The sequence below is a fragment of the Aquila chrysaetos genome, chromosome 2, assembly GCF_900496995.4.
Source record: "Aquila chrysaetos chrysaetos chromosome 2, bAquChr1.4, whole genome shotgun sequence".
In the NCBI taxonomy this organism is placed as follows: Eukaryota; Metazoa; Chordata; class Aves; order Accipitriformes; family Accipitridae; genus Aquila; species Aquila chrysaetos.
Genome location: NC_044005.1, coordinates 69617430 through 69640690, shown reverse-complemented (window position 1 = coordinate 69640690; position 23261 = coordinate 69617430). Strand labels below are relative to the sequence as shown.

The 23261-nt window shown below is 43.1% G+C and overlaps 2 protein-coding genes across 9 annotated transcripts in view; one reads left to right on the top strand and one right to left on the bottom strand.

The window, feature by feature from the left end:
* MAP3K7 (mitogen-activated protein kinase kinase kinase 7) overlaps positions 1-1313 on the bottom strand; it is a 47608-nt gene extending 46295 nt beyond the window's left edge. For 4 of the 8 annotated variants that reach the window (XM_030000194.2, XM_030000202.2, XM_030000212.2 and 1 more), the window contains exon 1: positions 1111-1313. In XM_030000194.2, the coding sequence (XP_029856054.1) occupies positions 1111-1200 (90 nt within the window). In that variant the 5' untranslated portion in view covers positions 1201-1313. The remainder of the gene's footprint in view (positions 1-1110) is intronic. The other 4 variants (XM_030000230.2, XM_030000239.2, XM_030000248.2 and 1 more) reach the window with 1 other exon arrangement.
* Positions 1199-7227, top strand: LOC121232543. Its single transcript, XM_041119412.1, has 4 exons — positions 1199-1332; positions 1860-2352; positions 4056-4121; positions 5332-7227. The coding sequence occupies exons 1-4, from the start codon at positions 1199-1201 to the stop codon at positions 5491-5493; spliced, it is 855 nt and encodes a 284-aa protein (XP_040975346.1). The 3' UTR covers positions 5494-7227.
* Positions 7228-23261: the final 16034 nt, after the last annotated feature.

The following is a 23261-nucleotide window of genomic DNA, read 5'->3' as shown; positions in this document are numbered from 1 at the left end:
GTTAATCTATGAATAAAAGCACAAAGACTGTTTTCAGCAGTCTTGGGTGTCTGCTAGGTCCAAGCTGGCCTCATCAAATTCATCACGGATCTGCATGAAGCAACTTCATTCCTGTAGAGACGTTAGCAGGGGAGGAAGAAAAAAAAAAAATCTAACAGCGACAATATTTTTGTGCGATTCTGAGAGTTAAACAACATTGTGGTATATACATACTACTGAGCCCTTTAGTAAAGCACATAAGCTATCCTAGATCACACCCATCCTACTTTCACAGGAAATCCAGACAGACGAAAGGTACATATGAAATTCTGTACTTTATCCATCCCATTCCAGCCACAAACAACTTGAGTAACATCATTTTACTATGTAACTTTCTACAGAAGAAGGGGAAATACTTGCTTCCAGCTACATTACACGATAACTGAATGTCACTTCCTGGGTAACATGCACAGGTCACAGATGAAATGTTACAGATCAACAGAGTGCAACATCACTAGCCTATGTTAAGAGAAAATAGTAAAGAGAGATCTGTACGTCCTTACAGCTAACAGAGCTGTAAATTTAGCAAATAATTAACACTGGTACGATGATTATATATACGGTGGTTCAGTTCGGTGGCAGATGGCATACAGAAGCAGAGATCCGAAAGAAACATCGGAATTAACAGTTGCCTCTTGTGACAGCGTTTGACAACGGTGTTTGCCACCCGTACTAAAGCGGGTGGCAAAATGGGCGGCGAAACTTTAAAGTCCTGAACAAATCTATCCCGCTTAAGTAACCCCCCGCCCCAGTACAGCAGCAGCACCAGGGTTGGCAGAAGTAAGCTGGCACCTCCGCTCCGAGCCACATCGCCTTTGTCCTCCGGTGCCAGCCGCTGCAGCATCCAGCGGAGAAGGCAACAACCCCCGTGCAGGTACACTGCGGTGGGGGGGGGGTGTCCCGGCAGGCCCGGGAAGCCCCCGCGGCCCCTTCCGCCAGCGGCGGGACGGCGCCGGGGACGGAAACCCCGGCGGCCCGCGGGGGCCAGGCCGCGCCCGGGGAGCGGGCGTGTGTGTGTGTGTGTGCGTGTGTGGCTGGGGGAGGCCGCCCGGCGGCGGGGCCCGCACTCACCTCTTCCACCTCGATCTCTTTGTAGTCGATTTCTTCGAAGTTGAGGACCGGGGGGGTTTCAATCATTTCAGCGGAGGCGGCAGCGGACATGCCTCCTCTTTCACCTGGGGGAGGAGAGGCCAGGGCAGGCCGGGGGCGGGGGGCCCGGCGCCGGGCGGCCGAGGGCCTGGGCCGGGGCTACGCGGGGCGCGGCGGCGGCTCCCGCCCTCCGCGCGGGCGCGGGTCGGCGAGGGCCTGGCCGAGGCGCCGCCTGGGCCGCCCGCGCGGGGCGAGGCCGCATCCGCGGCGGCCGCGGGCCTCAGCGGCGGCGGGCGGCGGCCCCGCCGGCGGCGGCCGCTCCGCATCCCGCGCCCTCCCGCACCCCCGCGGAGCGCCGCGCCGGCTGCCCTAGGCCGCGGCCTCTGCCGAGCCCGGGAGCCGCCTCGGCCGCGCGTCCCCGGCGGAGAGAAGGGGGCGCCCCCGGGGCCGAAGCTGGCCGCCTCCGCCAGCCCCGGCGGCGGCGGGCGAGAGGGCCGCGGCGGGGTCGGGGGAGCCGCTCAGAGCCGCGCCGCGGCCGCCGGCGCTGACATCAGAGCCGCTTCCTGCTGCCCCGGCCGGGGAGGCGGGGGAGAGGCAGCGCCGAGGGAGGGGGCGGGAAGGGGAAACGCGCCGGCAGCGGCTGCTGCTCAGGCGGCCGCGGCGGGGCCACGGCCTGGCGGCGGCGGCGGCCCCGCCCCGCCCCGCCCCGCCCCGCCGCCCGCCTCCGCCAGGGGGAGCCGCCGCGGCGCCGCCCCGGCCCCGCTTCCTCTTCCTGCCGCCTCGGCCGGCGCCGCCGGCGGCCGCCGCAGCAGGGGCGGGCAGCGCCGGCGGGTCTCAGCCGCGGCTGGAGGGGCAGAGGCGGGCGGGCGGGCCTCTCCGGGCTGCGGGCAGCTGACAGGCCCACCCCACCCCGGGGCGGCGCTGCTCCGCAGGGGGCCGGCGGGGGCAGAGGCCGAGGCCGAGGCCCCGGCCCGGGCCCGGGCCTGCCGCGCGTTACCGCCGCGCGGGTGCGGGGCAGCGCGCCTCGAGTGCCGGATTTTTATACCTTTTCCTAACACGTGTAATTTTTCCCCAGGGGAAGAGGTGTGCGTATGGGGGACGTGCGTCCCGGGACGTCTTTCTCTGAAGGCAGAAGCGCAGCGTTGGCTGGCCTGTGCTTTCCAGCGGCTCTTTCTCGGGCGCGGGGGGGAGCGTGTGTGTAGGAGGATGGCTGGGGAGCAGGGGGTAATTAAGCGAATGATGTAAACACATAGCGATAAGGGGACTCGGGAATGAACGTATACCTCAACCGCTCCCTCTGCAGTCCCCAGCTAATGGGAATCCCGGCCTGCTCTTCAACAGCTAGCGCCTGCTTCTGCTTTTGGCTGGAGCAACGTGTCAGTGTTTCAGTGGTAAATCTCCCAGGCTGAGGCTTCAGGGTGACCCACAGTGTGAAATCAGTGCTGGGATGAGTGGATGTAGCTGCTGTGTTTCACTGAAACAGCTGTGCTTCGTTTTGATATGTTTAGCCTCGGGGCTATATATAAAAAGTTATGTTATTGTACAATACTATTAATAGTATGTAATTTTAGTAGATCTGGTAAGCTTTCCTAGATCTTCCTCTGCTAAAATGCTAGTGAATGTCTGTCCATCACAGTGAAGTCTCGTAAATGGGAGATAGAGCTGGTTTACAGAGCTAGCCTGAGAAAGCCGCTTAAGCAATTAACTAGGAGAGAGAGGATCAAGGATGAATATGGGCAGTGACCTACTGTCACGATGGCTCAGCTGTTGTTAGGAAAACTAAAGTGAAAGTGCCTCTGTCAGAGCTACTGCGCCTTGTGACAGGCTGTCACTTTGGGTTGTTTGCTCCCCTCTTGCCCTTTTCTGTCAGCCTTAGTAATTTGTCCAGGATTTCAAGATGTCTAACAATCCAGAAATCCCAGACGAGCAGACATAGCGCGTGTACGGGCAGACTGTGTTGCATGCAAGTTGAAACTAGCCTCCTGAACAGGTTGGGTCAGTGCGATTACATCGTGCAAGCCATCTGTGTGCATGTGGGGAGCAGACTCGTATCCTGAATGGGTTGAGTTCCTGTTGCTTTTTGATTTTCTGATGTGACTTGGTCTAGAAGGATCTAAAGAGGCTTCTGTTAGACACGGGAGGGTTCCAGGTACCACAAAATCTGACTAATATCTTCTTCATCCAGCAATGGGATTATTCAGAGCCCCTAGTTTTTCAGGTTGTACACAGGTTTGGATGTTCGTATTGACCCTGGTGCTCTCCAGAGACGTAGTCTGTGGATGATTCAGATCTAGCACGGGCATATATCCAGAGGTGCATTTGAGTTTTGTTTTAATGAAAGCCACCATTAGTACGCATCTTGATCATACTGTGACATGGTGTCACAAAGTATCATGTTTGTACCTGGACCTGACAACATCTTAAAGGAAAGCGTACCACTTTTGTATAAGTAGCTGCTACTGTCTCAGCTGCTGAGTGTGCAATCTGTTGGTTTTTGGAAGTTGAAGAATATGGATTTCTGAGGTATTGAGAAGGTGCAGATCAGATCAAAACCAGACTCCTCTCAGATAAATTTGTAGTGCTGGATGAATTGCTTCAGTTCTCTAAACACTTTTAAGACTGGGATTCAAGACAGCCAACACATAAAGTCAACCCAAGCCAAGGAACAGGAGTGAATGAAAAAAAAGGATGTGTGAAAATCTGTCACTGCTGGTCTTGATACCTAGTTGCAGTCCTGAGCGTGGTGTCAGGCAGAATTCTGAACTTAAAACTTTTTAAAAAATATTTTATTTGGACACATATGCTCTGCATTGGGGAAGGTGAACTACCTCAGTGCTTTTTGGAAAGCGGGCTAGGGGGTTGGTGGTCCTTTAGGTGGCAGTTGGTGATCTATAGTAAAAGAAACTGAATATGTGTCTTTTTGTTAGGCTTCACAGACCTCTCTTGAGGATATATATCAGGCAAGTGACAGTTGCAGTCTTTTATATGTTAGTGGTGAGATTTTTCTGTTACCTTTACTTTTTTTTGTTGATGAGAATTAAGAGTGCAGAGGAGAGCATTCCAATTATAGTTGCTTGTAGGCTTCATTTCCTTTCAGAAATTGATGTAGAAATATGTATCTCAAAAATAATGAGTTCTCTCTTTGTGAAGGCAGAGTCATCATCATTATCAAAATGTCACTGTCGTGAAGATCAGGTGGGGTTTTAAGGGTGTGGTAATTGTGATGTTACTTCTTTTTGTTTTCTGACTGATACAGTCTTAATTAGCTGTGTGTTGGGGACTGGGTATAACTTGTACACCCCCAAAATAGGACATTTTAAATATTTATTCAACAAACGCATTTGAAGGGTGAAGGAAAAGAAGAGTTGCATCCTCCACAGGCTGTGTTTATCTGGGAGGAAGGTGGCTTTTGTGTTAAGGAGAAAAACCTAGAACCTGGGAAGCCCACGTTCTGGGTCTCACTCACCTGTCTCTAATATCAGAAAGAGGTTACACTGCTGGGAAGGTGTGCACTTAAAGATTGTTGGAATTCTCGGGATACTGTGGTCAGAGCACACACAAATGCTCAAACCTGAGGTAACTGCTATGGAGCTCCTGTCATAGAGCAGGTTTAAGAGCTATATTTTTTCAAAAGATTAGGCAGTAGGTCTTACGCAAAATATAAATTAAGTTTACAGGGTCAACTTAACAGACCTGAGACTTAGCCCAAACTTCTAGATATCTTAGCTAGAATTTATCCAACATATACAGAATCTTGCAGCTTAGAATTTGGGCACATTTTCATGAGTACAGACAAAGGTGCAGATATATTATCCTGGCTACCCTCTGTCCAGCTCCCTTAAAGTTACTCCACGTAACAGTTGTAGGAGTTTTTTAAGAGGAGCAAACCAGCCTTATTCTTCTCTAACTTAATTTAGAAAAAAGCTAAGTGATTTCTTCTCGCAGAAGATTTCAACTTGTGTTGTATTTTCAGTATACGCAAATTTTTTTAAGTTGGTGAAAATATCTCATTTTAAGCAATGGAAGAATGATACTAGAAAGTAGTGGTGGAAGGCGTTGGATGGTCTCAACAACTGGCATACCTACAACAAGAAAGGTTCCCTTTTAGCTTTAAGCACAGGAATAGTTCAGGCTTCTGACAAGACTTGACTGTTTTTTTCCTTGTTAATTATGGTCTTGTAAATATGAAGTTATGTCATTTCCGTTCGTGGGAACCCTGTGTGCTTAAAGACCTTGATACCAGCTGTAGAACTGATTGTGAGTCATCAGCCTCATCTCACCTGTGTGTTGGAAGGTGTCTGGATGCATGCTATTCCTAGGAAACCTGCAGGAATTAAAAGGAGAGGAATTAGCCTGGATGACTGAGTGACAAGAACTGGTGGATGAACTGTCTTGTACATTGCCTTGCAAGGGTGAGGTTAGAGCAGGTCCCTGGTGACCAATAGTATGGAGCACACCATGAAACACATGCCATACAAATTCAGGTCCCAGTCAGGAGGGACCCTGGAGAAGCCTGCTTCTTCCAATGCAGGTACAGTGAAAATATCTCTGGACTACAAATCACCATGATGATACTGAAAGATTTCTGTTGCTCAGCATGGCAGAGCTGTTGCCTAATCCGCTCTTCTCATGTAGCTCTTTTGGCTCTTTGTGTTCAGGTTTCCCAAGAGCAGGTTGCAAAATTTTGTGTGTCAGATTTCACTATGAATCTCGATGATTTCACCAATTCTGTCTTGCATTAGTGGTTTGCAAACTCCTGCAAAGCAGCATGAGGGTGTCTTCTGCAAAATACATTGAGATAGCAGCCCCAACACGCTTCATGCTTTCTTACTACTTCTTTCCCTTTCTGGGAAGACTTCCTCACACTATGTAAAGTCTTCTAAAAAGCTATGAATTCCTTCAATTGTGGTGTGCCTTATCATTTGTAATAAAATGCATATATTAAAAAAAAAAAAAAAAAAGCTTTGCAAAATAAATGCATGAGCTGCTTTGCTAAATACCAAATACAACTGTATGCAAGGAACTGTATTCATTTCAGTAAAAAGAAAAAGTTCTTTTGTATGAATGTTACAGGAACTCAAATGGTCACAATTGTTTCTGAACCTTATTTTGCCTCCTAATCTGAGGCATGTTAGATCTCTCAAAGTTTTCCAGCAGCCTAAACCCCCAAGAGAGCTAAGAAAGAGGTGTGTAAGTGCCCTTACAGCCACTGTGCAGTAAGGGCAAAGTAAAGGTGAGAGAGAATCTAGATGCAGTCCTGAAACCAAACTAATGTGTTTCCCCTCTTGCAGCTATCAGCAGCTGGGGTTGGCTGACTGACTAAATGGCTAGTGGGAAAAAGATACTAAAGAATTTAACACACAGAGAAGGAGAGACAGATGGCAATAGACTGGCCTATCTTCAACTGAGAGGTCTGAAGGACATGGTATGTGAAATTCCTGATAGAAGATGTGTTGGAGAAAGACAGAGGTGTTACCAGGTAACTATAAAGTAGCAAAGGTATTCTAGAAAGGTGCAAAAACTGATCCAGGCATCTAAGTATGTGTTGGTCTGCTCTCAGTAGGCTTTAAAATAAAATGTGGAGAGAATAATACATGGAGGTAAATGGAATGAAATGTCACATCTTTTTAATCAAAGGTAGATTATCTCAGATTAACGAAAGATCATTTTTGATAAATTCTGTGGTATTTTTAGGCAAAGAGAATGGATAGAACTATTCTATCTTGATTGTATTTGATATACTGCCTTGTGGGAAATTATTAATTAAGTTGGACATGATAAGAATCATTAAAAAAATTGAAAGTGGGTAAGGAGAGTGGGGGAGTAGTCAGAGGACAATGGGGACTATCAAAAAGGAAGTATTGGAATGAAGTTACTAATAGTTTTTTTTTTTTAAGATTCAATTTTGAGAGCAACCGTGTTAATCTTAATAATTTCATTAATGATGTTGATAAGAGAATTAGGAGAGTGACAGTGATTCTGGTTACAGAATTTTAGACAGCATAGTTAATGGAGAGGAGGATAAGAATATCAAATGGGAAAAATTAGACGACTCCAAGGACAAGAGAAATAAAGTGGCTAATATTTAAAATATTAGAGTGCAAGTTCATGAATTAATTTGAGAACTCATAACGTCTTGTTATCCTATAACAGCCTCATTGGGAAGGGACAAAGAAGAATACAACTCGAATGTTTTAACTGGTTTTAGGAGGACTATGAGTCTTGTAGATAATGCGCCTAGAAAAAAGTGCAAGCTTATATATCCTGTATGATATATTCAATAAAGCTATATGCACACCTCATCTGAAAGACTCTACAGTGTTGGTTATCTGCTTTCCAAGAAAAATGAATTGAGGCCTAACTAGTTGCAGAGAAAAGCTACCAAGATGGTCAAGATAAGAGAGGGCTTACAACAGAAGGGAAAATAAAACAACTTGGCATGTTTAATCCTGCAAAGCAAAGACAGAGAGGATATATGTTGCCTCTTTTTAAAGAGATTGGAAAGATAAAGATACTGGGGAGGTAAACAGTACTGATGGAAAAGTGATGTTCAAGCAAAAGGAAACTTCTTTTAGCACAAGAATCTTGTTAATGCATGCGGATTGGAAACCTGAAAAAGGTTTCTTGCCATCAGGACAAAAGTCGCTTCACTGGATGGTGCCTGATCAATGAAATCATTTATTTGTCATAACTCTCTGTGAGAGCATAGTACTATATTCGTTGCCTAAGGAGGTCTCTTCCAATCATGTGCTGGCCAAACAAGTGCTATTAAAAGTGTAAATAATATAATGAACTCTTATCATGGTCTTTCTTTAGCGGAGTATATATTGAAATGAACTGGTATGTTCTTCAGATGAAGTAAAAATTATATTGATAGAAGTACGTGAGTTAAGGCCTTGTTCTGAAGTATGAGGTGAAGGTTGGAGGGAGGGGGGATTTTTGTTTTTTATTTCTTGGAGAAGGAATATCAATCTCTGTTCATCTTTTAAAGCTTCACATTTGTGAATTGGAGCAAGTGGAGGGAATTCTTGCAGGTATGATTTTTAAACAATATTAGAAAAGGGAGATGGCAGCCTTGTATGTTTTACGTAAGACACACAAGCGGGTGGAGTACCCCAAAGCGCTGGAGCAGTGGTCTGGCAGCAGGAGGGGAGACTGTTCATGACTTTTTATCACATAATGAGGATAACAACAGATGTAGCCTGAGTGCATGTACACTGAGGCTTTAGTGGATGAGGAACTTGTCTTCAAAGTCTTTCTATTCTACAAGATCTATTCTGCTATTTAAATGAGAAACAGGAATACCTGCTCTGTGTGCTTAGTTTCTGGTTTCATACCAGCTAGAACTGACAGAAGCAAGGAACATGTAGAGCTGTAAGTCAAATGGAGAACCTGCCCTATGAGGAAAGTCTGAAGGATTTAGGTCTTTTCTCCCTGGAGAAGAGAAGGTTCAGGAGAGAACCTCATCACAGTATTCCAGTGCTTAAAGGGTGGCTACAAAGAGGATGGAGGCTCTCTCTTCATAAAGAGCCACAGGGAGAAGACAAGGAACGATCGGTACGAGTTGCACCAGGAGAGGTTTCATCTTGATATAAGAAAGAAATATTTTACAGTGAGAGCAATCAATGACTGGAACAACCTCCCCAGGGGTGTGGTGGAGTCCCCGTCACTGGAGGTTTTCAAGATGTGACTGAACAGGGTGCTGGTTAATCTCATCTACCCTCCCCTTCCCACACAAGGTTGGACCAGATGATCTTGTGAGGTGCCTTCCAACCTGGGCTGTTCCATGTTTCTAGGAAATATGCTAGCAGGCTAGAAACATCTCCGCAGATGGCAGCCTGATTCTTGTGCTCTTCACAATAGCCAACGGCACGAGTGCCAAATGCAGACCTGCAGCTCCAGCCTGGTTCCGCGTGGAGGAGTGCCTGGTGCATGGCTCTGGCTTCTGGTCGCTTGTGGATGTGCGTTTGGCAAACAGCCTATGTATGCATGTGGAGGACCCAAAGACGCCACAAAATAGTCATATTTCTAATTGATACCCAATTCACATGTTATATAACCAATACGCTGAAAGTCAGTGTTTTGTAATGTAGAATACAAATCACAAAGATCTGGCTCTTAAACAGGTTCTTATTAATGTGCTTTGCCATACGTCATTAGGGTGGTGTATTTTTCTAGAAGGTATCTTAAAAAATGGTCTGTCAAAATCATCTGATCAAGATAACATGTTCTCACCAGTGGAAGAATAAAGCAAATACAATTACAGAAGGAGGAAGTAAGTGGTTTATATCATTGTATCACTTGTTTGGTAATGAAATATGAACATTGTCTTCTGATTTACTGGGAGTACAAGACATATGATGCTCCCAATTAAATGAGATCAGATAGGACCAAAAGTCACAGTAAAGCTGAAAGTGACAAATGACCAGAAATTTTCTTGTCCCCCCTAGAAACTTCCAGTCAGGTGGTACTTGACCACTGGCAGTAACCGAGTGTTTCAAAAAGGCAGTGGTTCTTCAGGCCATTACTGTAGCCGTTACTTCCAGCAGCCAGATCAATGTAATAGCTGAGCCAATTAACTTGCTAAGGCCTAATTTTTGGCATAACCTCAACAAGTTTTAGTATCTAAGCGTATCATTCTTCAGCGAGCACAAATATATCTATCTCTTGGTATCAGACCAGTAGGTTAGATGTTAATGACACTTTCGAGAATTTCTTCTCAGTGAAGGTCAAGCTTCTGAATGCAAAATCATTATTATTTTTCATACCTAGTAGTTCATAAATTTACTATCTGCTACAAGGCTCAATTTCTTTAAAATTTGAGAGAATTTTAACCTACAGATGCTGCCTTCTAGTGGAGAATCCAGCCCCAAAGACACTGAATGTTTTATGTGGGAGGTGCTCACAGCCATTCCCCTTGATGCTCTCCCACCCCATGTGATCCGCCATTCACTGGAGCAAAGGATGGAGTCTAAAGAATGTGTAGTTACTCCTTGATTCGATTGATTTTTAAGTATTTTACGCAAAGCGGAACAAGACAAGATGAAGAATGCTGAATTTATAATGCCCTAAAAATAATATTTAATGAAATCTTTGGGAGATGAATGTTTGAATCCCCTCAGGCAGAGGAAGGATGTGAATGGTGGTCTGTTGCACAATGACTGAACTATTGGATAAGAAGGGCTTGTAATAGTGATACTTGCTTCTCTTCTATCCCGTTGGTCAGTCCAGCACAGAATTTGGTTTGATTTTCTTGCAAAAGCCTTAAACCAGAACATTAAAGATAAGGAATTTAAAAGCTGAAAATAACACAGCATGCAAATGTTTCAGATCAGTGGCTAATTTGTCAAGTTGAGAAGCTTGTACTGCCTCGTGTCGTGTGATGGGAGGAGTGGAGGTGCAGCTGCAAAGCCCCTTTGCTGCTGCTGTGGCTACATGGCACTCTGCAGCTCTTCTCATCTTTCTTCGAGGAAGAGTCTGCATTGAAATGCAACAAAATACCACTGCCCACATCACTTCCTTCTGGAGTCAGATCAAATTCTCAAAGGCATTTCATTGTCTAATTCATAGAATCATCATAGAATGGTTTGGGTCGGAAGGGACCTTTAAAGGTCATCTAGTCCACCCCCCCTGCAGTGAGCAGGGACATCTTCAATTAGATCAGGCAGCTCAGAACCCCAACCAACCTGACCCGGAATGTTTCCAGGCATGGGGCATGTACAACCTCCCCAGGCAACCTGTTCCAGTGTTTCACCACCCTCATCACAAAAAATTGCTTCCTTATATCTAATTAATTTACTTTGATGAGGCATGGAGGCTTATGCCCTCTTGGGAATGTAAATCTGTTGCCCCCTACTTTTGAAGAGGAAGGAATATGAACTTTTGTAATAAAATTAAATGCATAGATCTCATGATTGTGGGGTAAAACTCCAAACATAGCTGATGTCTAGATTCACAGCCAGCCTGAAACAGTAACTTTGAGACTTGTGTATTCTTTCTGAGAAACGCTCTTGACCTCGCAGACTGTGGAGCATCTATGGCTAGTGGCACAGTAAGCACTCAGAGATGTGCCAGGTGATGGCAGCAGCCATAGCTCTGCATTTTGTAGAACAATATCTACTCCTGGGATGTGTGACAGATCCACCCTGATAGACACTAGGGATGTGAAGATTGAACTTGGGGAATTCGGGGGAGGCCGTGTCTTCAAGGTGTTGGCTTGTGGAGGTGGAGAACATGGCGAGAGGGAAGCACACAGCAGGCATTGGTTTTGAAGTCTTTTTGCCAATTGAAATGCGTGTTTGGAGAAAAGAGGTGCTGCCTGCATTGGGAAGAGAGCGCAGAAGGAAGGTGGGTCCATAGAGCATGGGATCCTAAAAGAGCAGGTGGGTGCAGAGGCTTTGCTCCTGCATATGAACACTACCTGGCAATCAGACCACAATTGCTGCTACTGCTGCTGCTGAAGGCCACACTCACTGCCACCGCTAATGATGGGACCTGAGCTGACTGTTTGGTATCCTCCTTCTGAGGCTTGTGGCACAATGTATACAGTATAGTTCAGATCACGTTATCCAAATCGTATATACAATGTGCAACCTGGAGTGTATTATCAGGATGCAAAAATAGGGAGAAGGTCTATAATCTGTTGTACATTAGGTTTTGGATTCATCTCAGCAGAATGTGATCACCTGAGAGTTAGACATCTGGTTTCCAAGTGCCTGCCTTGGTCAGTAAGGAGGGATAGGCATCTTCAGAGGGTATTTCTTCCCATCTGTCATAGACATTTATGTTAGGACGTCGCGAATTACTGTTGGAGATGTCTCTTTCTCTACTGCCTGTAGATGGAACCTATATGACAAACTTCAATTAGACACCTAGGGCTTGATTCAGCTTCCCACTCACGGCCATCTAGTGACTTTGGAGGCCCCTAAAGATTTCTGAGACCTCTGCATGGGGCTGGTAAATGTGACATAGGTCACAAGCTGAAGGTCCAGGAAGCATATCCTGCGGAATCCGAGATGACACTAGATGGGTATGTATGGGCAATTGGACTGATCGCCTAATTTCTGGTTACTTCAAGTGAGGTGAGAGGAACCCTACCATTGGGATCTGACCTCACCCAGCTAAAGTCAGTGTCAGTCTCTCAGTGGAATACAGGTGCAGGTGGACCAGCCCCTGAACTCAATGTCTAAATTCACAGCCTAGCTTTGTGTGAAGAGTAAACCTGAATACAATTTGTTTTGTTTCTTGTGGGTTTGATCCTGCACGGTTTCCATTAATGGAAGGTTTTCCACAGCATGAATGCAAACAGGTTTAAACTTTATATTGGAAAAAAATAAAAACTAACCAAGCAAAAATCTCACAAAATAATACTCGTCACCCTCCCCTGACAACATTATATTAAAGACTGTTATACATGCTTTGGCACAGTTTATCCCAATTTGACCCGACTGTTGGTCTCCAGCAAAGGATACCCCAAAAGGAAATGTCAGGAAGAGCTAATGTTAAGAGTGCTGCCCATTGGTAAAATAGAGAGGGAAGACTGCCTGTTGGTTTGTCCAACACTCAACCCACTTAGGGAAGAAAGAACTAGTTACTCTGCTTTATTAGTGGCATTAAATTCAGAGATGCCTGTAAGAATTTATATTTGAAAGTGTGAAAATTGCATTTAATAGAGCTCTTAAAACATGACGACTGGGTGACTAGTTTCTTCTGACAGCCAGCAATTACTTAATCATACAAATTTCTTTCACTGTGTGAAAGAAATGGAGAAAAGCAGGTGATAGTTCCCTTTGGGCATCGGAAGATTTGATAACCTTATTTCTTCAAAAGTACTGAGGAATATTACTGTCTCTAATCTCTACATCAGTTACAGAAAAGCAATAAAAAAAGTCATCTCAAAGATCCTGGCATTAGTTTGTTTATGTCATAGCCTTTAACTTTATGAAGCATTTTGTGGGAGTGGAATTTGACATGCCTGATGCAATTGTTCTCTCGAGTCAGTGTAACTAGAGAAATAAATCTGCAGCAAATGGAAGTCAAGAAAGGAATGCAAGCAAATGTAAAAGGAGACATTTTTCTTCCAGGAAGTTTTTACATTAGACTTCTGAAAGATTTTGGCTGGAACATGGATTCTTCAAAAAAAGTAATTTGACACTGGAAGAAATCATGCATTGCATATGTTGCTGGTGCCTGAGTCTGTTTCATTTGTCTTAGTTACAATTTTATGTTTATGTGGTGGGTATTTCCTGAAACTGTGCAGTGGAAGGAGTCAATACTGAGGCCATTTTTATTTCCCCACAAGGTGGTACTGTGGTACTGACTATAGAACTCTTGTTTTGGCTATAGTTGATTTGTTTCTGTAACCCTCTGCAGATGTTTTAAAGACAGATTTTTGTCTGCGAAGAAGACAGTTGCAGTGTTAGAATCAAATTTCTTAGCAGAATGGTCTTAAGACTCTTTTTTGGTGTGCTTTCTTTTCCTAACTTTTTGTCTCATTAAAAATAGATTTTACTGCAAGTTGTGATTGTCAGAAAAAATCCGTTATTGCTGTTTGGACTTTTTCACCTTTTATTGCATTTTTTAAATCTAATTAGTCTATTTCAGACTCCCTTGTTTTTCAAACTAAAACAATAGCTGTTGTAAGTTTATTCAGAAATTAATATCTTTTTTTCCCCTTTAGTTACATGTAGGTAAAGAGACACCTACAACTAATTATAGAAATGAAAATAAATTAAAAACATTAAATATTCAGGAGAATGCAGTTTTCCCCCAGAAAACAGACGTAACCACTATCAAGCACAGAAACAAAACATAATTAATTGCTTAAATCAACCTCTGTGGCAGTACATGGGGTTCTTCCAGTTGCTTGAGGAGGTGTGTAAGATCTATTGTGAACAGCTCCATGTGTTTGTACACCCACCATCACATTTGAGAACTTGCATAATTTCTGGGGTCGTGTCTATACTACTACACTACTGTAGTTTATAGCTGATATTAGAAAATGGAATAAGGCTACGGTAGAGGCCTGAGCACTAGTCTGGGGGTTTGCGTGCTGTTAAATGGTCAGCATAGTCCTTGGCAGGCCCAGGACACCAAGTACTCCCCCAGACAGAGTTTATCAGGGTTTGACCGTAGCCTGTGCTTTGCAGGGAAGAGAGTTAAGCTATATTGATGCAGGCTGTGCAGTGATTATTGGTCTCAAGACCAGAGGACAGGCCCTGGTCCATTTTATTCACCAGTATCAGTGTAGCCACTAGGACCCACTGAGTCATACTTGTGCTCAAAGCTAAGCATGTACTCGGGTGGGTTCGGGGCTGCTCAGTTTTAGAAACATGAACTCCTATTTTTATGGTCTAGCTTTTACATCCATTATTTTTCTGTGTGCGGGCTGTTTCTATTCATCCCATGTACATGGATATACTATAGATAGCTTGAAAAAACAGTTACTGTACAGATGCTGGTCGTACAAGATATGAAGCATCATCACAATCTATAGTTAAAAGCGGGGGGGGACATCAAAATGGGCTCCAGTTATATAAAATTAAGTTTTTAAATGCATTTGGATGCTCACATTTAACTGTTATTTTAAAAAATTATGACATTAGAAAACAGTAATCTATGCCTTATTTGGTGATATCTAATAGCTTTTTTAAAAAATAAGTTATTTAGTTTTTTGTAGGTTTTCTATATACTGTTCATGAGTGGAAGAAATACATTTGAGAGCTGAGTGTGGCTATTACCTTTCAAATCTTCCTTTCAAATAGCATCCCACTCCAGGTTCTTGCGTTTCATGGCAGGCCAGGGACTGCAATGTGCATCAGGCAAGTGACAGAGACTCCAAGCAAGTCCCAAAGTAAGGGTGTACATCCTTGTGGTACCATATAATCCTTTATCAAGGCAGAGTGACTGCCTTGAGCCCACAAGCAGTCTAGCAGGCCTTGTTTGCTAATGTCCACAGCCTTCCCTTCATGGCCTCTAGGTCAGAGGATAGAGCTGGTCCTGCTGGGGTGAAAACGGGACAGAAAATACTCGTCTTTTTAGGAATATGTGACTTCCCAACACTGAGGTGAGGATGTGGGAGGCATGGGAACAGGAGATAGGGGCTAAAAGAAGAGCCGAAGGGCCACTAGTCACCTGGCAAGTAATGCTTGCAAGGCAGATCAGTGGGATCTGTTGTCAATATTATGGTCATATTATTATGCTGGTGGTAACATGAGGGTGGGATAGGAAGAGCTACACAAGACACTTCTACTCAGACTTTCTGTACACTCTACAAATGGGAACCCTTTCTTTAGGCATCGGATCCCGAGCAAAGAATTTCTCTATGACTGTATCTTCTCAAAGCATAAAGCTATGGTCTATTAAATGCCTGTACACCCTAACCAGAAAATGACCTAATAGCATCTTCAGCTTTTGGCTCTGCTTTTGGGCAATCTCCATCTGTTATTGTTGATAAAGACTTCTTTCTTCCTACTGTTTTCCCCCATTACAAAGAAGTCCCCTGAATCCTGGAAATTTCCTGCAAATGTGCATGCCTAAAATAACACTTTCTGTGGGTCCTTTTAGATGATTTCCATTTTTTTCTTGATGGAGATAATTAAGAATATTAATTCTACATGAGAGAAAAAGATATCCAATGCCCTGGGAAGGTGTTCTGGACCTGGGAGCAATGTCTCAAATGTGTTGGAGATCTAACAAAGAAGAATAAGCATGTGTCTTAGGCAGGCTCTTGAGACTGGGAGAAATACGCTTGAAGGAATCACAGTGAAGTGGTTTGCCAGTAGTACAGAGATAGGATTGCTGGTAGGGATATTTAGTAACATGGGTATGGTGCTTGTTTCCAGGACTTAGAGTTCATAAAAAACAGGTGGAAAGAGATTAAATGCTTCTCCGACATCATTTTTCCATGTCAGAATTTGCTGTTGGTGCCACAAGTCATCTTTGCAGGGGGAAAAGTGTGCTACGTAGCTACAAGCGGGAAAGGGAGGTGTGTGTATGCCCTATAAACTGAGAATCTTGTTTCCCATGACACTGGATCCCGGTAACAGTATTTCTTTGTTATAAAAATGCACTTCAGAGATTGAATCGAAGCCATACAAGACAATTTTAAGAATCGTACTTCTAAAGGCAGAGGAATATCATACAAAAAGTAGCAGACACTGAAAATATTTGCCCCGTGGCTTCCAGCTTTGGTTTCTGTTCCTAAATGCTCCTTCTCTGAAGCCTAAGAAAACTGTTAAGCTGGACTCACCTCTTTACAGGCCAGATTTAGCTCACATGCACTGTGAAACATCTGCAGACTCTGATGTAAAGCAACCAGAAACCCCAGTGATTTATGAGCCATTTTGGGCTTTAGGGAACCTCTACTAAAGCACAGCTTTGGTATTACAGAAAGAAAATTAAGGGTCACCAATTTGAGATACCTACCAAAGGGGACAGCAGGATCAAGATTATAAGAAATCTTTTAAGAATGCACTTAAGAGGTAATAGATCCAAGAAAATGACCTTTGGAAAGTCCCTTATTCTCCTGTAATTTCTTTGTCAGTTGTTTTTGCCAGGTATGTCTGTGTGATGCTCTGGGGTGAAGTAGCTGACCCTCAAAGCTTGGGAGTCCATGTACTTTCCTCTTCTACTGCTTTATCATTTTTTGGAAGAATTCAAACATATATTCTAGTCACCCACTGAAGAATGGATTCTGGTTTATCTAATAAATGATATAAATTGCCGGTCTGTTCTATCTGGAAATGAAAAAGACCTCAGATAAAAGCCTTTCTTTATTAAAGAGCCAAAGACATTTTAGATCTCATTTGGCCTTCATGTCCTACTCGTTCCTCCTCTCTTTATCTAGTGGTGCTTTGCTGATACAGGTGTTATCCTTTTCAGCTACTCTAAACATATATTACTAATTCTGGAACTAGCTTTCTACCTGCAGCCCTTTTAATAGTAAGCTCACTAAAATCCTGTAAGGCTACATACCCTAGGAACACCCTGCATGTTTCTCACCCGAGTGTACATACTCTGATTCCCTCTGAATGGTCCCTTTGGGCCATCCCCTCCTTGCTGTGTTCCCTTGCCTTCTCCTTTCTCCTTGCTGTGCTTCCCTGTCTGCATCCCTTCTTCTCCTGTATCAGGAAAACCTCTTTGCCCTCATTTTCTGAATCTTTTTTTCCATTCATGAGGAAGCAAAAAAAAATCAGGGAAATAAGCAGTAAGACTTGGAATTGAATCCCACCTGTGAGGTGGGTTCAAGACCTAGGTTGAAATATTTCAGTGAGTGTCCATTTTGACATTGCAGCCTGCTTTTTGCATCATATAAAATGGTTGGCCTAGACTATCGTAGTGGTCATATTGACCACCTTTAGGAGAGTGTTAGCTCCGAAGGCTGGATTTCAAATTGGCGAGTGACGAGGGTCAAGGCAGAGTGACTCTCCGATGGGGAGGACTGTGAGAGGGGGACCTGGCACCCCTCGGAGTGCAGCAGCCATTAACAGCGCTTCCCAAGGAGCCGTGGCAGAGGAACAGCAAGCACTGCTCCTGAAACCAAATGCATCAATGTCAGTGTCGTCCTTGCTAGCTCAGATGCACAGCTTTCAGCTGGCATATTTATTATTAATTATTATTAAATTTATTTATTTAAGTGTGCTTTGCATAGATAGACACATTGTCAGTCACCAAGGACTTAATATCTAAATTAGTTAGGACAAACAAACACAAGATGAAACAACACTGTAGCAAAGAGCATGTGAGGGGATTACTAATGAAGAGAGAAAGAAAGAAGTAATTGTTTGAAGTGGTGGGTTATTTAAGTGAGCCTTTAAAGAAGAACCCATGGATTTTAATCTCCCCCAAACCAGATTCTATGTTTGGGGGAGAGGATCCTGCAAATCCCTGAGATCTCCCCAAAATCACTATTCACAACTAGTACCAGTCCCTTACAGGCAGTAAAATTTTTATGTCTTTTTTCATCCTTCTGTGTAGGGCAAATTATTTTTTTTCTCTCTCTCTTTTTTTTTCCCTCTCAGTTTCCTATATACAAAAGGCTTGCAAAGGAAGTAAGCGCTTTTGTGAAACAGGCTCTGTAAACACTCAGGCAGAATCATTGAAGCTGGCAGGAAAGAATTCATGTGGTGTGTGTTAACAATTGTCTAAGCTAGAACACTATTTAATCTGTTATTCCTGGTGGGCACTACCTTGTAGAAAAATAATATTATGACAGATATAATCTTTCAGTTAGTAATAAACCTCAGGAGTGGTCTGGTGGAGAAAGGGGAGAAGTGAGTCCTTCCTGAGCAGAGGTAAACTGGGCAAAATCTGCCCTTCATGTGTCTGCCTGAAGAATTGTGACTTCTGATAGAAGCAAGTTAGTCACAGTATATATTGCCTTTTTACTTCATTATGGGACGAAGGGATTACTTTGCATATACTTTCTCTGGTTCACCCCATAGCTGGAACTGCAATAAAAGTCAGGAAAAGAATAGCTGAATAATATGTAGCAAAGGCAGAGGAATTATTGTAATTCCTATGATTATTAATCCATCTGAACATGACAATTTTTATCAGAGATGGCAACTTCTAGCATGTGTCCTCTGTAGTAGCAGTTTTACTGCCATCAAAATCATAAAGTATTTACTGCCAAGAGTAACGTTTATCACTGGGGGTTTATTCTCCCATTTCACCCCTGGGGAAGAGGGGGGGGTGCTCATGAGCTTTGGTTTTTGTAGAATCTTTAATTTTTTACATAGGTATAAAACACACCTTGGAGGAAGCGGTGGGATGCTCTGTGGGATTAAGGAGCTGCACACTGGATCACAAGGCAGTTCATTCTCAGGCAAATAACTTTTCTTCTTACCCTGTAAGGCTTCACTGTGACAGAGCTTTCCAAGGTCCGGGGAGTACTTTGAATATAAACACTGCAATCTTGAGCTTAATTCAATATTTTGCGGAGTCAGTGGAGAAAGTAATATAATTTGTTCACTGTAATCAGCTAGTAGGTGTCTCTGAAGGTCTGATTGCTTCATGTTCAAATAAAATGCACTGTTACAATCCAGATGGGAGTTAATGATGGCATATATAACTAAGATGGACTTGCTTAGGATGGAGTCTTTTAACCAATCAGAGATAAAAGAAAGCATTAGCAATGGATATGGCTCCTTGGGAGCTTGGTGTGAATGAGAAATCCAAACCTAAACTAAATACTGTGGGCATGCAGTGTCAAAGAAAGGATATTGCACAGTGACTACAAACTTTTTGAAGTCTGCTGCAGAGCCTCCAACATAATCTCCGTGTATCTCAAGTTCCAGGTTGTGCAGTCATTTTTCAAATATGAGCTACTTTTGGCTCATGTGGTGATGCCAGTATATTCACCCTCCCCTTCTCCCCAACTTTTTCCTTAACAGTAGCAAAGGTGTGGCCACTTATGGCATCTTTTATACTTTATGGTGATGTGTGGCTCATTACCAGTTTGGGGATACAGTCAGTGGGCTCAGCCATCACTCATGTGCAGCTGTGATTTGAGCAAAGGTGGGGGATAATGAAGACTACGCAGTGCTGTATGTCATTGCTGGATTGTTGGCTTTTTAGTCCATATCGTCTGACCCCACCATTTCGTGGCTGCGCGTAGATGCTGACAAGACCTTGAGAGAGAATTGTTTCTTGCAGAACTCTGTTTTTAAGAATTCTGTTGACGGACAAGCATTTTTCTCATTAGTACTTGTTAGGTGCTTCTAACCCTGAAATAAGCAACTGTTTTAGCCTATTCCTCATGATGACTTCCTCTTCTAGGCAGGACAGCAATACCTGTCAGACCCCTTTAACGGGTTATGTTTGAAGCTTACCCGAGGATCTCATACTCACTGTATTGAAGATCCTATGAGCTTTATGTGAAGCAGAGAAATGCTATATAACGGTCTTCTAATTTTTGTTTCTTTTGACAGCTAAATACCAAGTCATTGTGAATGAGACTCATCTGTCCAAATGCAGCTGTCTGTAGCTGAGCTAATCACCTTCCTTCATTAATTAATGAAGAAAACTGGGCACTTCTGGGATGCAATTTATTTTATACCAGAGTAGATACCTCAAACACACAAGAGGTGTTGAGACCTGGAAGTTTCAAAATCAGTGATCTAATTAGGTCACTAAAATTAGTTCAGGCCAGGGAACAGGCTGTTTAGGCTTCAGGGACAACAGTTGGCTATTTATAGCTTTACTTATTAAGAGGAATCTCGGTAATCAATATTCCCCTGTTTTGCAGTACTTTTTACAGGAATTGTATTTCTTACAAGTTCTGTCTTTTTTTTCTCTTTGGGAAAGGAGAGCTAGGATTCCTTTCTTTCCAATTCAAATGTGACTTCCATCCATATTTTTGAAAGGCAATTCTACCCAGGGATCCCTTAGAATGAATGAGCTGAAACTGAAAGATGTGTGTGACTCAAACAAATGCAAAGGGCTCAAGACAGGACTAACTGGATGCTATTTTATCAGCAATACAGGAGGTCAGATTAAATGATTCAGTGGTCCCTTCTAGCCTTAAAATCTATTAAAAAACCTGAACAAGTTCAATAAAAATGTAATAACATTTTACAGAAATTACTCTAATCCCCCTAAGAATTAAACAATAGTCATTAATAGCCTTTTTATGATGTTTTCACTATATATTTCTAGAGCAACAAATCCTACAGAGAGGGATATATTTCTCTTTAAATTGATGACTTGATGGGGAAAAAAAGTCCTCACTCGAATAATCAGCCCTGGTATAGCAAAAAAGCTCATTTCCTAGTGTGGATGCTTCATATGCATTTGCAAGTAGGAAGAACAGTAATTTAGAAATGAGAGGGGGATCTCGTTTTAACGTGAATTTTCAAAGCATCACTCTGTGTATCGTTTAGACAACCCTTGGCTCTGACCGCTGCGTACAAATGCACGAGCCAGTGTGTGTGGGCAGTGTGAGTCATTCAATTTTCCTACTATATAATAATAAAAAAACAAATGGTGTTGAAGCCGGCATTTAGGTCTAGAGAAGGAAGCTGTGATAATGCCATGAATCCTTGCACTCGGGGATCAACAGTGATGGCATACAAAGCAGACACAATGACAGGCAGCTTCTTGCTTAACGGATGTTGATCTGAGCCACAGACACAGATTTATCCAACCTTATTTTTATCTCGCAGCTCCTGTACCCCAACTAATACCTTTAAGAAAATGAGTGGTGCTTTAAAACATGGTAACTTAAGCCTACAGGAATTAAACACATTTGAAAACAAGTTTATTCATCCTGGCTAATATCACAGATTTCTGGCCTTTCTTCCTTCCTCTTATTCCCCTCAGTTATATCTGTTTTACATTTTAATGTAATATATTGCACTGTAGAGGCAGTAGTTTCAATTTATGCTAGTGAAAAAGAATAGAAACCCAGAACTGCTGCAATACCATGTGCCTTCTGGGGATGCCCATAGCCAAATGTGTCTGGAGAACTTCCCTTCATAGGATATAGCTTCTGCATCATCCCTGGTAAGAAACTTGATTAAATGTACCATAATATAGTTAAATACCTACTCTGCACACACAAACAAGTTTGTCATGACAGAAAAAATACTTTTTATTGCTTTTATTAGCATTATTGCACAAAGACTGGACTAACAATTGTTCTCACAAATTTTATTTATGGTGAGACATGGGTATTTAAAGAAGATCAAGTGTGGAAAGAGAAGATGATTTCAATAATTTTTAATAATCAGACCATCACATTCTGGTTTACAGTCTGGTTGGAGATAGTGTGATGGTTCAAATTAAGAGAATTGAGAATGATGACTGTCAGAAAGGGAGTATTAAATAGACAGGGAAAGAGTCAAGCCTCTAATTCCATTACAATATTCACAGATAAAAAATAGCAAATTCAGTGGCACATAAAATACTGACATGTTGACTCTAGAGAAACTTGGCGAGGCCATTCACATAAGTAGAATATTAATTCTGATGGCAGAAATTCTGTGTGTAAAATTGGCTCAAGAAAGAGTTGCTGAACTGCTAAAGACTCAGAAAAAATTTTGGGTTTGAAGTGCTTTAAGGGCGAAGCATTATTTTTAGTTGTATATAACATACTGAACCATGGAGACTCTAAATGCTAGCAAAATGTAGTATCTTTTAGTAGCAGGCTCATGGTGATGCTTCGTGATACAAAGAGAAATGTGGAAGTGCTGATAATGATATTCTTGCCTAATTTTTTTCTCCATGTAAAAGGGACCAGGATGCGAATCGGAAGTGTGGATATGCCATAGCAATGTCCACAGTTCCTTCCAAACCTTGCTGGGGTTGGAATACTATAAATATTCCTGTGAGATTTTGGTCCAAAATGGAGCGCAAATTATGGGAGGGCTGAAGACTGTTTATTGTTGCTGGAGCAGTAAGATACAAATTAATAAAGAAAGCAGCAGCAACAAAATGCTGCCGGTCACAATTTGTGATATAAAATTAAAGTAGACAGCCCAAAGGAGCTAGTGACAATAAGTAAATAACATTTACAAATATGCTGGAGGGAAAAAAAAAAAAAAAGCAAAAGCAAGAGAAGCAGTCAGTCTCTTGATAGATGACAAGGGTAATAAAAACCAGAGGGATGAGGCTTTGCACAATTCTCTTATCTTTCTGTCCTTGTTCTCACTCATGCATCCTAAGCTGCAAATGGGATCCTCTCATGTCTAATGGGAAGGGACATATAGTATAATGGAAATAAGAGGAGCAGACATATTCCAGTGCCTTCACTGCTGCTTGTGTGAGTTTATCACCATACAGGGAACACAAAATCTTCAACCCTGTAACAAAACTCAGCCCAAGTGTCTGGCAAGGCTCACTACATTGCAGGCAAATCCTGCCTTTCCTGCTTGGTCTTCACATCTGGCCCCTCCATCATCCCACAGCACCTCCATCCTGGTATAGATGAACTCATCACAACCCTGCACGGGCGCTCCAGGACTAGACGGGTCAGGAGGGAGCCGCTCTCGGGCTTCTTTCTGCCTCTGCTCTAGTTCCTCAACAGAGGCTTTACCTGCCTTTCTCCTAAGATGTGCCCCTGCACTGCTGGTTGTTCTAAAACTCTTCCACGTCTGCTGGAGATGCGCATCACACAAAAAGGACATGACACA

What these genes read in the sequence shown, in the direction of transcription:
- LOC121232543 (XM_041119412.1), top strand. Translation starts at nt 1,199, where the DNA reads ATGCCTCCTCTTTCACCTGGGGGAGGAGAGGCCAGGGCAGGCCGGGGG. An exon ending in CGCCCTCCGCGCGGGCGCGG is followed by an intron (nt 1,333 to 1,859) that starts GTCGGCGAGGGC and finishes CGCCTCCGCCAG; the next exon opens with GGGGAGCCGCCGCGGCGCCG. An exon ending in GGATGGCTGGGGAGCAGGGG is followed by an intron (nt 2,353 to 4,055) that starts GTAATTAAGCGA and finishes TCTTTTTGTTAG; the next exon opens with GCTTCACAGACCTCTCTTGA.